General features: G+C 46.6%; 1 protein-coding gene across 4 annotated transcripts in view; it reads left to right on the top strand.

The window, feature by feature from the left end:
• Window positions 1–13,554, top strand: part of ACSF2 (acyl-CoA synthetase family member 2) — a 50,547-nt gene that overhangs the window by 18,178 nt on the left and 18,815 nt on the right. For all 4 annotated transcript variants that reach the window (XM_039390268.1, XM_039390267.1, XM_039390269.1 and 1 more), the window contains 9 exons: window positions 1,037–1,232; window positions 3,014–3,142; window positions 4,113–4,166; window positions 6,804–6,922; window positions 7,146–7,308; window positions 7,736–7,831; window positions 8,750–8,898; window positions 9,515–9,606; window positions 10,737–10,813. In XM_039390268.1, the coding sequence (XP_039246202.1) occupies window positions 1,037–1,232; window positions 3,014–3,142; window positions 4,113–4,166; window positions 6,804–6,922; window positions 7,146–7,308; window positions 7,736–7,831; window positions 8,750–8,898; window positions 9,515–9,606; window positions 10,737–10,813 (1,075 nt within the window). The remainder of the gene's footprint in view (window positions 1–1,036; window positions 1,233–3,013; window positions 3,143–4,112; window positions 4,167–6,803; window positions 6,923–7,145; window positions 7,309–7,735; window positions 7,832–8,749; window positions 8,899–9,514; window positions 9,607–10,736; window positions 10,814–13,554) is intronic.

Raw genomic sequence — 13,554 nt, 5'->3', positions numbered from 1 at the left:
GTTGCACAATCCTCCATCTGCTGAAAAGCAGTGGGGGGAAGAGGGTCAGGGTATTTGCTTGGCTCTTGGAGCCCTGAGGGTATCGCAACTGAACTTCACCTCACAGAGGAGGTAACTCCATGCTGGGGCTTGTTTCTCGTGGGCAGGAAAACAAATCTTTTGTGGCAAATGGCACCAAGTCTTTGCAGAATATTGATCCTATGGAGGAAAACTGAGTTTAGGATGAGCTGGTTTTGTTGTCTAATGCAGGGATCTCCCCCATTATCCATTGAATCTGCAAACACAGCCTCTGAGCTATGCACCATACCTCAGTGCTCCTTTCCTGCCCAGGACATTGCTCTGCTCACACCCCTCCAGTCCCCCTCCAGTGTTTGCCGTAGGGATCATCTCCTCCCTGCTGTGTTATTGCCTCTGCACTGCTCCTCATTTTACGGATGCTGTCTGCAGTTCTAGAAACTCCTTGTGTTCCAGCTGGCAGAGATAGAGTGCTTGCTGTTGTTTACACAGACCATTCCTTTGCAGACGCCTCAGTTATGGCTCAACTTCTCTGAACTCTTTTAAACAGTCTTTATTCTGCAGGATTAGACTCTTCCCTGCTGACCGTTTTGAAGACTGATCTCTAATTTTAATTTTCCCTTTCTCAGTTATCTGTTCTTTTCAGCCAGTTGAGGGAATTTATCTACAAACTGGTTTCGTAGTGTTCCTTCCCAGTTATTTATGTTGCAGAAAGACCTAGCCCAGTTGCCATCTCTCAGTAAACTGCAGAGTCCATAGTCTGTCCAGATGTCCTGACTTGTCCATGTAGTTTTCACCACAGGTGGATGATGGTAGGACCAGGCTGTGCCCAGTCTGCAGGGCTGGTGGAGGCTCCTTCCCACTAGAGAGCAGGGTCCTGGTTTCCCACAGAGGGCTGGAGGCTCTGCAGGAATGTGCTTCGTGTACTCCTGATGCCATCGGCAGGCAGATAATCCCTCCAGGTGGGGAGAATTGCGCGGACAGGTTGTATTAAATAGACTCTTCTCCTTTTCTTTCACAGTGCCCTGCATACAAAGGTACCCCCTGTCTCCCCTGGAGTGACCAACAGCTATGTCCAGGGGCCTTTAGACGTTCCCCTTCTCGACAAAACTGTGGGCCAGTGCCTGGAGGAGACCGTCGAGCGGTTCCCCGACCGCGAGGCCTTGGTGTTCTGCCGGGATGGGGTTCGGAGGACGTTTGCCCGGTTCAAAGAGGAGGTGAGTGCCTGGTTCACCCCCCAGAGAGCACACGTGGGTGGGTAACCTCAGCAGACATGATGGATAAATGGAAAATGGTTTCATTGCTCAGCTCAGGACTGAGGTGTGTTGTGTATGGAGAGGGAGCATCGTGTCCCCAGCATCGTGTCCCCAGCGTGCACCGACGGGCATGTGCTGCCTTTGTCCTCCTTGGAATCTGGAGATGAAAGGGAGGAGGCAGTGCATACAAAACACCTGTTGAATATCCCAGAATGAACTTTCATGCCTTAAAATTATCATCTCTATCTGATGGGTTGTGGGCTGAGTCAGTGTTTTCTCTACTGGAGTAGACTCCACCTTCCGTATTAGTCATTCTGACTATCAGAGATCCTGGGTGTGTGGAAGGTTTTTATCTGAGCCCAAAAGCAATGGAGCAAAGTCAAGGACTAGGGCTCAATATTACATGCACAGATGTGTGGGGGTGTATCTATGTGTGTGTGTGTGTGTGTACATGTTGCTTACAAATATATGTTTAGCTGTTTTCAAAATCGAGGGACAGTATTTCAAGGCTAACTACCTGGACATTTTCTATTAAATGTATGATATGATCTTGGATAGGAGGAGTTGTTTTTTTCTGAAGTTTTTTTTTAGGCTTAGTATGGTTTGGGTCACATCCATTCGGATAAACAAGATTAGCTGTGTTCACCCTGATTTTAAGAAGTAGACTGTAATTCTGAACTAAATCAGAGAGTAACTGTTCTTCAAATTCATATCTCCTACAAGGTAAATTTCATAAATTCATTTGAGAACACAACAAAACTATAAAAACTTTCCTGAATATCTCAGAATATTTATTCATACATCTGCACACCTGACACACACTTACCATCTCAAAAAATAAAGTAGTTGTTAATACAGTGGCTGAATACAAGTTAATGAATCACTGAATCACAGAATCATTAAGACTGGAAAAGATCTCCAAGATCATTGAGTTCAGTCTTTGACTGATCCCCACCTTGTTAACTAGACCAGAGAGCACTGAGTTCCACATCCAGTCATTTCTTGAACACCTCCCTGGGAAGTCCTTTCCAATATTTAACAACCCTTTCAGTGAAGAAATTCCTCCTAATGTCCAACCTGACCTCTCCCTGGTACAGTTTTCCTCTTCTTCTGTTCCTTGTTTCTTGGGAGCAGTGCCTGACCCCCCCCCAGCTCCCCTCTCCTGTCAGGGATTTGCAGACAGTGAGAAGGTCCCCCCTGAGTTTCCTTTTCTCCAGGCTGAGCCCCTCCAGCAACCTCAGCTGCTCCTCATAGGACTTATGAAGATGGGAACCCCAAACTGGTCAAAAATCACACTATACAATTTTCTTTACTCAAGTCCTTTTCAAGGTAAGTGATATCCCAAAAGGGAGGCAGATCCAACAGTGTGGATGGGCCCAGCATGTGGGTAAGGCTTAGTCCTCAGTGTAGCTGATGAGGAGCCAGGCACTAAGTAGTCCTAGAGCAAGAATTAACTTACAACAATTTGTACCTAATTGCCCATTTTGGTTTCCTTCCTGCTTTATGGTATTGTTCCAGGCTTGTTATTTCTGTGCTTTCAGTCAACCTGCTGAGCAGGTCTGTGCTCTGGGGCTCAGAAGCTGCTGCAGCCATAGGCTGATGGGCTGTGCAGGGGAGGTACATCCTGAGGTACATTTCAGTTGCAAAAACGATGCTTTTTCCCCAGAAAGCAGTGCCTGGAGACAAATATGCCCCACTGCATCCCGTGTGTGATCCTCAGGCTCTTGTCCTGTGTTTTACAGGTGGACCAAGCAGCAGCTGGGCTTCTGGCTCTCGGCCTGAAGAAAGGAGACCGACTGGGGATGTGGGGACCCAACAAATACGAGTGGGTTCTCATGCAGTTTGCAACGGCCCAGGCAGGAATCATCCTGGTAAGGAGTGTGCTGTGTCGGGGATTTTAGCAGTCTGTTGGGAAAGGAGACAAAGAAGCGATAGGAGACACTGGAGAATAAAGTTTGTTGTCTCTTTTTTTCATGCTCTTACCTGGCATGCTGTCTATAACTGAATGCAGTATTTAAACAAGATCTGTGCAGCTCTCTGCATCTTTGTCCTCCACTCTGTAGGGAAACACTGCAGAGGATGGAGCAGCAAGAAACTGCAGCAGCTGATGACAGAAGATGTGCTTTTGCCTACAGGACCATTTTTTGTGGGATGCTGCTGTCCTAGCCCGTTACCAGCTGGTTAGGTCCCTTCCAAATGTATTGCTCCAAGGCACAAATGCTCATTTAAAAATCTAGTCCAAGCTGCATATCCCCAAAGACAATTTTAATTTGGTAATATGACCTGGCATATTCATCAAAATACACCTTATTTGGGCAGTAAGGTCTAAACCCAGCCTTGTGGTCTGTTCTCTTCATCCTGGTTTAGCCCAGTGTCTGCAGGAACAGGGTGGAAGAGTGTGGCTCAGTATGAACCTGGAGGTGAACTCAATTCCAGCAGCCAATACTGCTTCTGTGGAGAGCTGGACTGAGAAAGTATTTTGTGGTTGTCCATCAAGAATCCTGACTTGCACTCGAGTTTTGATCTAGTTTAGTGGATTGACTATCTGCCAGTAGGACAGGAGGTCTGGTTTCTGTTTCTGAAACTCTGTTTTGACTGTGTGACCTCCCTCACATAAATCTCTTTTGGGACTGTTTTCTTTTGTGCAGTCACAGAATCTGGATTTTTTTTTTCCGTGGATGTGGAATCCCTCTGGTGGTGAGCTCTTAGTTTTCTGTGTTGGAGGAGAGGCTCTGAGTGTGGCTTATCCCTGGGAGAACTTTTCTGTTGGAATATGTGCTGGGGGGAGGATTTTCAAGGCAAGGGTAACTCTGATCAACTTTCTTGTTTCTCCCTCCTCAGGTAGCTGTGAATCCAGCCTACCAGGCCTCTGAGCTGGAGTTTGTCCTCAAGAAGGTTTGTATGGCACTCACTAATTGATTTGCTGTGAAAACACCTACAAGCAGCATCTGGGAGAGTGGGGACATGGTACAAATGAGCTTCTGCTTGAGCATATCAGGGATAACTGGCTGGAAATCAGGGCTAATGGTGGGTGTAGAGGGGACAGTGACCAAGGGGACCAAGCTGCAGTTCAGTGGTCACAGATGTTGCTGTTCCCTGTGGCTGCCACCCTGTCTGTTTGATGGACACTTCTGCCTCCTTCTCATCCCCCTCCCTCCCTGCTAACAACCAGTATTGCCTATATTACCCCAACCCAACCTATCTGTCAGCAGTCATTTACTAGGGAATGAGATAAAAAAGGCAAGACGAGATATCTCCTCTTTGCCCCTCCTGCTCGGGGCAAAAATCACCTTGAAAGTAGAACCTCAGAAAGGACCAGCCTACTTGGTAGCCTGATTTCTCCTTCCCAGGTTTGTCTGATGTCTGGCTGGCCCTGGGTTTAAACTGGTTTAAGTCCTAGGTATTGCCACTGCTTACCATCTTTCTGCTGTCTGATCTTGGCCACCTCAGCTACCCTCATACACCTGCCTGAATTTGAGCCTGCAATTTGCAGAGCACCAATCAATTTAAACTGCTCAGGCTCCTTAGCTTAGATAATGAGGAATTCAGGTTATTAAATGTTCAATAGCTAAAAATTAAGATTAAGAAGCTAATTTGTTCATCTGTTGTTTGTTCAGCTTTAAATCAAAGGGGAGGGAACACTTCTGGGTGTTCCCAGCAGCATCCAAGTTCATTGTTTTACCTAGAAAGTGGATAATTTCTTGCAATTGAGGGAGACTTTTCTCTTGTATCAGTAACTCTCTAACTGGGTCATGGGGCTGCAATTTGAATTCTCATTTCATCCTTCATTTAAGCCTCTCACAGCTCTCGCTGGTGTCACTCCTGTTCTCGTGTGTAGGCGTTGAAACCAGTGCTGCAGTGCTGCAGTGCTGCAGTGGAGCACGTCTCTTCCAGGGTGCATGTCCTCCTGCTTCTCTCACCCTCTGGAATGTGCAGCTCAGTACTTCCCTTTTTCCTCAGCAAAACTTGGCTTTTGTTTTCCTTTCCATCTCCCTGTGTCAGAGTCTGCTCTGATTTTCTCCTCTGGTGTAAATCTGGAGTGTCGATGGGGTAAGAGAAGAAATGTGCTTCAGCTCCACTGGGGATTGCTCCTGTCTTGCCTTCCCAGGTTTGCCAGCATTCCCAGCTTTTTTTATGCACCTTTGGCCGCTGGGATCTCTCATTTTCCTCACCCCCCTAATGATTTGTTTGTGTTTGTTAATTTGCACAACAAAATTCCTGAAGGCTTTGGGGCTTTGCCTGTTGGATCCTGTCCACCTGTGTGGTCCCGTTGTTGCTCCATCAGGTTCCCTCCCTTTGATGCATATGGAAATGAATACAGAATAACCATTCCTTGCATTCCTACTGTATTTCCCAGGGCTTTGCAAAAGCAAACTGGTGACAGGTTTTATGTTCTAGGTTTTTGGAAGACAGGTCTGCTGCCGTTCAGGTTGAAACCAAGTGGGAAGTGCCCAACCAGAGACTCTTATCTCGTACAGCATCAGCCCTGCAAGCTCCTCTCCTCACATAGTATCTGTTTTTCAGAGCTGGTTCAACCAGAACTGTAGTTTGAAGGAATTAATAGTAAAAAGTTACAAAGGCCCAAAACAGACAGTCCCCTGGGTTCTGGGCAGCCTGTTCCAGAAAATAGAGCAAATGTTTATCTTCCTTTCTGACAAAGCCTAGAGGGTACTTACAAATTGTTTATTGGCATAGCCTTTGTCTCCTCATTTCCCAGACTTTGGGAAAATAATGAAAACAGCCAAGTAAATCATTTCTGTAAATAGTTTATTTCTCAAGAATGCATTTTTTGGAAGATGAAAGCAGTTTGTAAATCTGGGTCAAATTCAGCAAATCTCTGCTGAAAAAGAAATGAAAATTCTTGGAGTAATTAAGGCACTTTGTTTTGGGATTATGTAAATGTAAGGGTTGAATGAAAAATGTTTTAATTTTCAAAATAGCTAACGCTTTAAAAAGATGTGGAAAAAATCTTAGTAAAAGGAACACCTTATGAAAAAACTCCCACAATAAAATCTTGGCTTGGCCTTAGAGGCAGGCTTTAGGTTTCCTTGTTTTTCCAGAGTTCCTCAAAATTCCTCATTTCAGACCAACACAAATTAATTTGTTTTAACTTTATTTATTTCTTCATATTTTGGGACTGTTTTTTTTTTTTTTTGTTAAGTGTTGAGACTCATAATCTGAAAAATCGGCTGCTTGCCTTGTGCTCACAACAAGTAGTGTTGATGCTGGGCGAAGGGGGAACCTCAGGCTGCAGCTCTGCTCTCTTGCCCAGCAAAAATCATCCAGCCCATCCTGATCCCAGCACTGAGGAGGAGCAAAGCACTGGCTGCACGCCTGGATCCAGGCTTGGAGTGCTGGATGTGCCGTGACAGCACCTTGCCCTGCCCTTGGCGGGGTTTATGAATGCACAGACGTTTGCTTTTGTCCTCAGTGAACCTCCCTGTGGTTCCTGTGTTGGTGGTGGCTGCTCTTTATCGTGTCCTGACCATCAACCCAACGTGACTTCTCATGAGTTTCTGTCTCCCTCCACAGGTTGGCTGTAAGGCACTGGTGTTCCCCACTCAATTTAAAACACAGAAATACTATGATATTCTGAAGCAGTCATGTCCTGAGATAGAAAAATCCAGTCCAGGGGGAATAAAGAGCAAAAGGTGAGTTAGGAACACCCGGTGTTTTTGCACTGACCCCACAGCCGTGGCCTGCCTTGTGTCCCCTCAACTGCACAACACAGGCTTTGGTGGAAGGAGGACCTGTAATTGGTCTCATCTGAAGAGAAGTTAGGCTGGCCTGGAGGTTTGCCCTGAGCAGTGTGCACCTGTGTGGGCAGTTTTCTCCTTGTTCTGTTATTGCTGATGCTGTTTTTCTCTCTGCCAGGCTACCTGACTTATCCATTGTTATCATGTTGGACTCCAAGCTGCCTGGCACCTTCCACATGGATGAAGTGATGCAGGCTGGGGACAGCAGCCAGGTGAAGCAGCTAAGAGCAGTGGAGCAGACCCTGTCCTGCAATGAGCCCATCAACATCCAGTTCACTTCAGTAGGTGCCCTGCCTGCTCCATGTGGTTGAGTTTCTTACTGGGGATGCGGGGAAAGATGTGTGTGGTGCCAAGCATCCCATTTCCTTTGCCTTCTGCTGTCTGAAAACAAGCTTCCAGCTTCTGCTGTAGGATGGAAGAAGTGTTCTAGCATTTCCCCTTACTTCTTCCATTCTTGCTGCTCAGTCCTCTGTCAAGGGCTGATGGAAATGAGAGGGTGTCAGGTGAATTCTGTCCAGCTGAAGTTTGGTTGTTTTTTGGTGTGGTTTGGGATTCAGATTCCTTTAAAGAAGAAAAAACAGTCTTCCATGTCTGATTGGAGAATGAAGTGCAAGGTCACCCCAGAGTCTTCTGGGAAATCTCTGCAGAGCACACGTAGCTCATCCTCAGAAAAGGTGGTATCACTGCATAATGCTCTGTGTCTTCCAGGGCACAACGGGAAGCCCCAAAGGAGCCACCCTCTCCCACAGGAACATTGTGAATAATGCCCATCTGATCGGTCTGAGGCTGGGGATCGCACAGCAGGTGGGTTTTGGTGGGAACACAGTTTAGGATGGTCTCCACTGCCACAGAGAGACCACGTGTGTGGAGAGCGTTGGTGCTTGCTCAGAGACAGGGCAGGATGTTTTGCTGCAAATGACATTGAGGGATAGTAATGCACAGCATTTTGCATTTCAATGGAGTTCATTGATGATTCATTTCAGTTTCATGTGAAGGTTTTTTTTTGGGGGGGAAAAAAAAGAGCTATCATTTTGTGGGGGAAAAATCATGAAATTATTCACTTCATTTTGGTGAATACTTATTTCAAATAATTACAAGACTAAGTGTTAGCTTTGAATTCTGTTGAATGAGGTTTTAATTTGGTTTACATGACTTCATTTAATGTCATGTTTACAGTCTCATAACTCTTATCAGGGTACGACCTCTCTATTTGTAGTTTCTTTTAAAAATTGTTAAAGGCAAATATTTTCATTTGAAGTTCTGAATTATTTATTTCTAACATATCAGCTTTGATCCAGAAAATAGATGAATTGTTTTAATCAGTCTTTAGAGTCTTTAGTGTTTAAAAAGAAAACAAAATAAAATTAATAGCATGTGCCAAGTCCTGAATATTTCATGCCTGTCACAGCACTCCCACTCTTCTCTTTTGGCATATAATGTGTAAGCAATAACAGACTAAAGAGTCCAGCAAAAAAAAAATTGCAAAATTACAGAATGAAATTTTGACATTAAAAAACTTCCCAAGGTGATTTTTGTTAAAGGCAGGAGGTGTGAGAGTCGTGTTCCCACCTAACAGGAACACGGCTGAATGTCAGATTTCCAACAAGCGGATCAGGATAAAAAGTCTCTCTGCTCAGATCTTTGCTCTTCAGCAGTGAGATGGGCTGGATATGGGCTGGGGAGGGGTCTCTTCTCCTCACTGTTGTCTCTGGCTGATCCCAGGACCATCGCTTCTGCGTCCCTGCACCCCTCTATCACTGCCTGGCGTCGGTGGGAGGCTGCATGGTGATGGCCCTGCACGGGTCCTGCTGCATCTTCTCGTCTCCCAGCTTCGAGGGGAAGGCTGCGCTGGAGGCCGTGTCTCGAGAGAAGTGAGAGCTCGTTTGTGTCTTGTTACAGAGCAGTTCATGGCTGTGGCTGTGCTTCTTCCCTCACCTCACCTGACCTGCCAGGACATTGCTCACACTCTTCCTTCCAATGGTGGGCGAGTCGGGTTTGCTGGTGCACATACTTGTGCAGGCACTTCAGGAGCCAAAATCTGCCTTTCCAGCTGTGCTTGGGAGTGTGTCACACTTCTCCCAAAATTAAAGGATCCACATGGCTTTGGCTGGAAAGCATAGTGGTGTCTTGGTTTGCTGTGGCTGGTGTGTTTTCACACACCTACCCTTCTTCTCTAAGTCCAGCTCAGTTGTGTTTCCAGGTTGTTCCTCAAGTGTAACTTGTGAAACAAAAGAGCCGTTGCTGTGTCTGCATCATACATGCATATATGTCTCTGTTTATGTATTTATATCTATCTATCTATCTATCTATATATATATATATCTGTGTGCTGATGAGTAGCACATCTGCTGTGCCTGCCTCCTTGCTGCTGCTCTGCAGCCCTGTGAGGGGTGGGATGGGATGGGTGCTGAGCTGGGGTGCTGAGCTGGGGCTGCCTCCAGTTCTGGCTCTGCAGCTTTGCCTTTTTTTCCCCCTCTCTTCCTCAAGATGCACCTTCCTCCTTGGCACACCGACCATGTTCATAGACATGCTCTCCCAGCCAGACTTTGACTCCTACGACCTGTCATCTCTCCAGGGAGGTAAGGCTCAGAACCCAAATGGAAAAATCCTGAGAAACAGGATATTCCTGGTTCCCTGCTGGGAGGCTGCATTAAGTTTTGTGAGCAAATGGCTCTTCTGGTGGGAAGAGTTTAGTTGTGCGAGCCTTGTGTTTCCCCTGTTAATTTGATGCTACATTTCCTTTCCCTGGGGAATCCTTAGATCATTATGTATTTTAGGACTCTTCTCTCATTTTAAGGCAGTCCTAGGAAAGGACCTTTCTGTTTTAGCTGCAAGGGGAGGTATCAGGAATAGCCTGATTTTCCTCAGCTCCCATCTCACCAGCCACCACCGTGTGGCAGCAGATGCTTTCTGTGCTTCAAGGTGGTGCAGTCCCTAAAGCAGAGCCACGCTGGGATTTCTCTCTCTGACCTAAAGTTTCCTGCCAGTTTCTGAAGTCATTGATCCAAGTACTGTAGAGGGTGTGATACCCTGTGCTGGAGCTTCCTCTCTTGTTGCAGCCAACCTTGAAAATAGCTGAGCTGAAACAGGGAGACCACAGCCCTTTTTGAGGCAGTAAGAGCACAGAGAGAAGATGATGCTGGAGCATAAAGAAATATTTAAGCAGTTACCTAATCATCTCTGCTATGTGAAAAATGATCCTGTCTGATCCTGTTCCCCAGAAAAGCCCATATATTACTCCACTCTTCTGCTCTGTCATCCTAGGATGAAACAGGTGGCAGTGGGATCTGCCCTCTCCCAAAAGGGCTGCTCTGTGCAAGGCAGGAGGAAAGGTTTTGGGGTTTATGGTGAGGATTGATGGGAGTGTTTGTCCTGCTAAAAATCTGCGCCTCTTTCTCCTCTGAATCTTTCCTTTTTTTGGGAACTGCAGCTTGGACTAGGTTTGTGCTATAGAGTTTATCTTCCGAACGAGTGAACTCTGCCAACCCTTAGTTCATTCAGGCAAACTGGCCTTGCTGCAGCCTTTGCTTCTAGAATAACTATAAATAACAACGAAACAAAGTAACTATAAATATAGACAGTATTTTGACATGAGCCATTGTATCCCAGAGGTCTTGCCAGCATTGAACTCTGGGAGTGCAGAACCATTTGAGGGACTGCTCCTGGGAATAAATAGATGGTTTCCAAGGTCTTTTCCTCTTTCTTCCAGGAATCATTGCAGGTTCTCCTGTTCCCCCTGAGATCATGAAGACAATTATGACCAAGATGCACATACCAACGCTCGTGGTGAGTTGTGGCTGCTGTAACCAGACCTACAACGGGTGTTTGTCATGGTGAGACCCCAATTTTGGGTGTATCTGGACCACAGTTGTACCTGGTGGTGCCAGAGTTTCTGGGATCAGCGTGATGGGACCCTGGATGCGAGGCCCGGCTGTGGAGAGAAGGTGCAGAGGGGCTGGGAGGCAGAAGGGGGGTTCTGCTTGGTTGCTCTTGGGGATCTGGGGAGAAAGCTTTGTAAGAGGAAGAGACATTGCATTCAGGGCCATGAACTGAAATTCTGCTGGTGCATTTCAAAACTTTTATAAACATTCTGTTGTCCACACTGCAAGGATGGTGATAGAAGAGGCATTGCTGGTTTGTGTTGGTGTGGGTGGGTGCACGTGTCCCTCTTGCTGTGGGGGCTGTCAAGTTGGTTTCACCATCCTGGGTTGCAAGTGGACGCAAAACCTTGTTGCATGTTTTTTGTCGTTGGATCGTGGGACTGGTGCCATCCACATGCACAGCACCACGTGGTATGTGGCCAGAAGGGCAGCACGTGTTGGGCCACGTATTCTGCTGCTCCACTGCATGTCCTGACACCCTGGGCCTGTGCAAGAGCATCAGCACGTCCTGCACGTGGAGGGGAACGGGCCACCAGCGAGGGGGCTGGTGGCATTCCAGGTGACACATTTCCTAGGCAAGTCCTGCCATCTGCAGGTGAATGGCTGAGCCAAAAAACGGTTTTCTTTGTTTTTGTTTTACTCTAAAGGAAGTTAGTTCAGTACCACACTGCTTCTGAAGGCTGAGGAAGCAGGCTGATGTGATGGACAAACACGTGGGGCTGGGAGTCAGATTAGGCATGTTGTTCTTGGCAGACCCCAACTGCACCAGGGTTTTACAGGGACAACTGTGTGTCCTGCCATGGACCAGGGGAATCCAGGGCATCTGTCCTGGAGCCGCCTCGGAGGCAGCCAGGGTTTTTTCCTGGATATGATGCTCTTAATGCCAATCTGATAACACCGGGGCAACCCTGGTGCTGTTGTTTGAACTCTGTCAGGTGACAGCTACCTATTTTTATAATAAGCTTGAGTTTGGCCTCACAAAATATTTTCAGGCATTACTGCAAATGCCCAGGACTCATTAGGTGTCACATGTTCCTGTTTTGTAGAGGGAGAAATAATAAAACCCTCCCAAACAGTTGTTCTGCCCATGGGATAAAGAGGATTAAGTCTATATTTGTGCCACTGGTCTCATGTTACTTCTGATCCCTCCAGCCCTCAGACAGACACAGAGAGACTTGTTGACTTCATATTTGCAGCAAGAGCTTTATACAGAAGATGTACATAAGAAAATATACAATTTGATTTCTATATAGGAGACAGAGGAGTTTTCACCCTCTTAAAGGTCATTTACACTCAGTTACAGAGGAATAAATATACATATATTTATATAACTCTTTAGGATTAAAAAACGTAGTTAAATTGAAACTGTGGTGTTGTAATAGCCATGACAATAAACCACAGTCATCCTGGTATCCTGCTAGATCCTCTGGGGTATGGGCAGGGAGGAGAGGAGGGGTGCCTGAGCCAGCTGCACGATGCATACCTTCTCCTCTTGGATGTACATCTTGGTAGACCCCACAGAGTGGGAGGGAATCCAGTCTTCAGATGGCTCCAGTTTTGGGGATTCCCAGTACTGCTTCCCTTAAAGGATTTCTGTCTGACTTAGGGAGATTTTTGCCTCTTGGTGTGGAAGGCAGCTCGGCCTCAGGGCCTCTGGTTCTTGGTCACTGCTTCACTGTCCCCTCAGCCCTGGCCTGCAGGGATCCCCTCCGTGGGAAGGCAGAGGAGTCTCTTTGCGTGGGTTGAGACCGATTTTCCTGATCAAGCAGCTGGGGGAGGGATGCTCCTACCTTCCCACTTGCTTCCACTCCGCTGGAATGGGAGAGACAGCGACCAACTGGTTGATGGTGGGATGTGTTTCCTCTGGGAGAGATGACTGTGTTTTACCGGCAGGATCTAGGTTAGCTTGTCTTAGTATGGTCATGCATAGTTTAGTTTTTAAAAACGCCTCTTTTAAAATACATAAGATGTCGGAAAAGATTGAAAAGGTGGATTCCATCCTGCGATCAGCAGAGAAGCGGGGAGTCGGAGGAGGCTGGAGGTGTTTGGATATGTCAGAAATGTTTCCTGACAGGTAGGAGAAGCTCAAGGAAGGACTCGGAAGTCAGTAGTTTTCTGATGGTTGAAGTGACCGGTCACCAGGACGGGCCATACCGGGGCCTGCTAGGGTGAAAAAAGAGAGAAAGCCACATCTTTAAGGAGATTTATCAAGCACAGCAATAAACCTGTGGCATTTGTCTGTTTATTTTTAAATCAGCGGATGAAGCCCATCCTTGAAAGTGAGGAGCTGGGAGTCAAGGAGCTGTTGCAGGTTTCCACAGTAGAGAAGATGGGTTAGTCCTGTCTCTGAGCTCTTCTACCAGCTTGCTGTGTGACTCCTAAGTATCTTACCCAAAGTGTTGATGGTCAAGGAGCAGTTTCTTGGTAAAGTAAAACCCAGAGCAAAATTTTCAAGAGTAGTGAATTATTTTGGTGCCCCAGTTCTGAAAATCCAGGGCAGGTAGAATTTTAGAAACTACCAAGCAGCTTTTCATCTCAGATGTGGTCAGTGACCCCAATCACTGCTCATCCCTGAAATACAGACTCCCTGTGGCTGACAGAAAGCTGCCTGGCTCTCAAGAGGTGCAAGATGAAGTCAGAGGTACT

Source organism: Pipra filicauda, unplaced genomic scaffold (assembly GCF_003945595.2).
Source record: "Pipra filicauda isolate LSUMZ 115617 unplaced genomic scaffold, ASM394559v2 scaffold80_size11013439_pilon, whole genome shotgun sequence".
NCBI lineage: Eukaryota > Metazoa > Chordata > Aves > Passeriformes > Pipridae > Pipra > Pipra filicauda.
The sequence above is the reverse complement of the archived record's forward strand: the minus strand, read 5'-3'. Positions and strand labels throughout refer to the sequence as shown.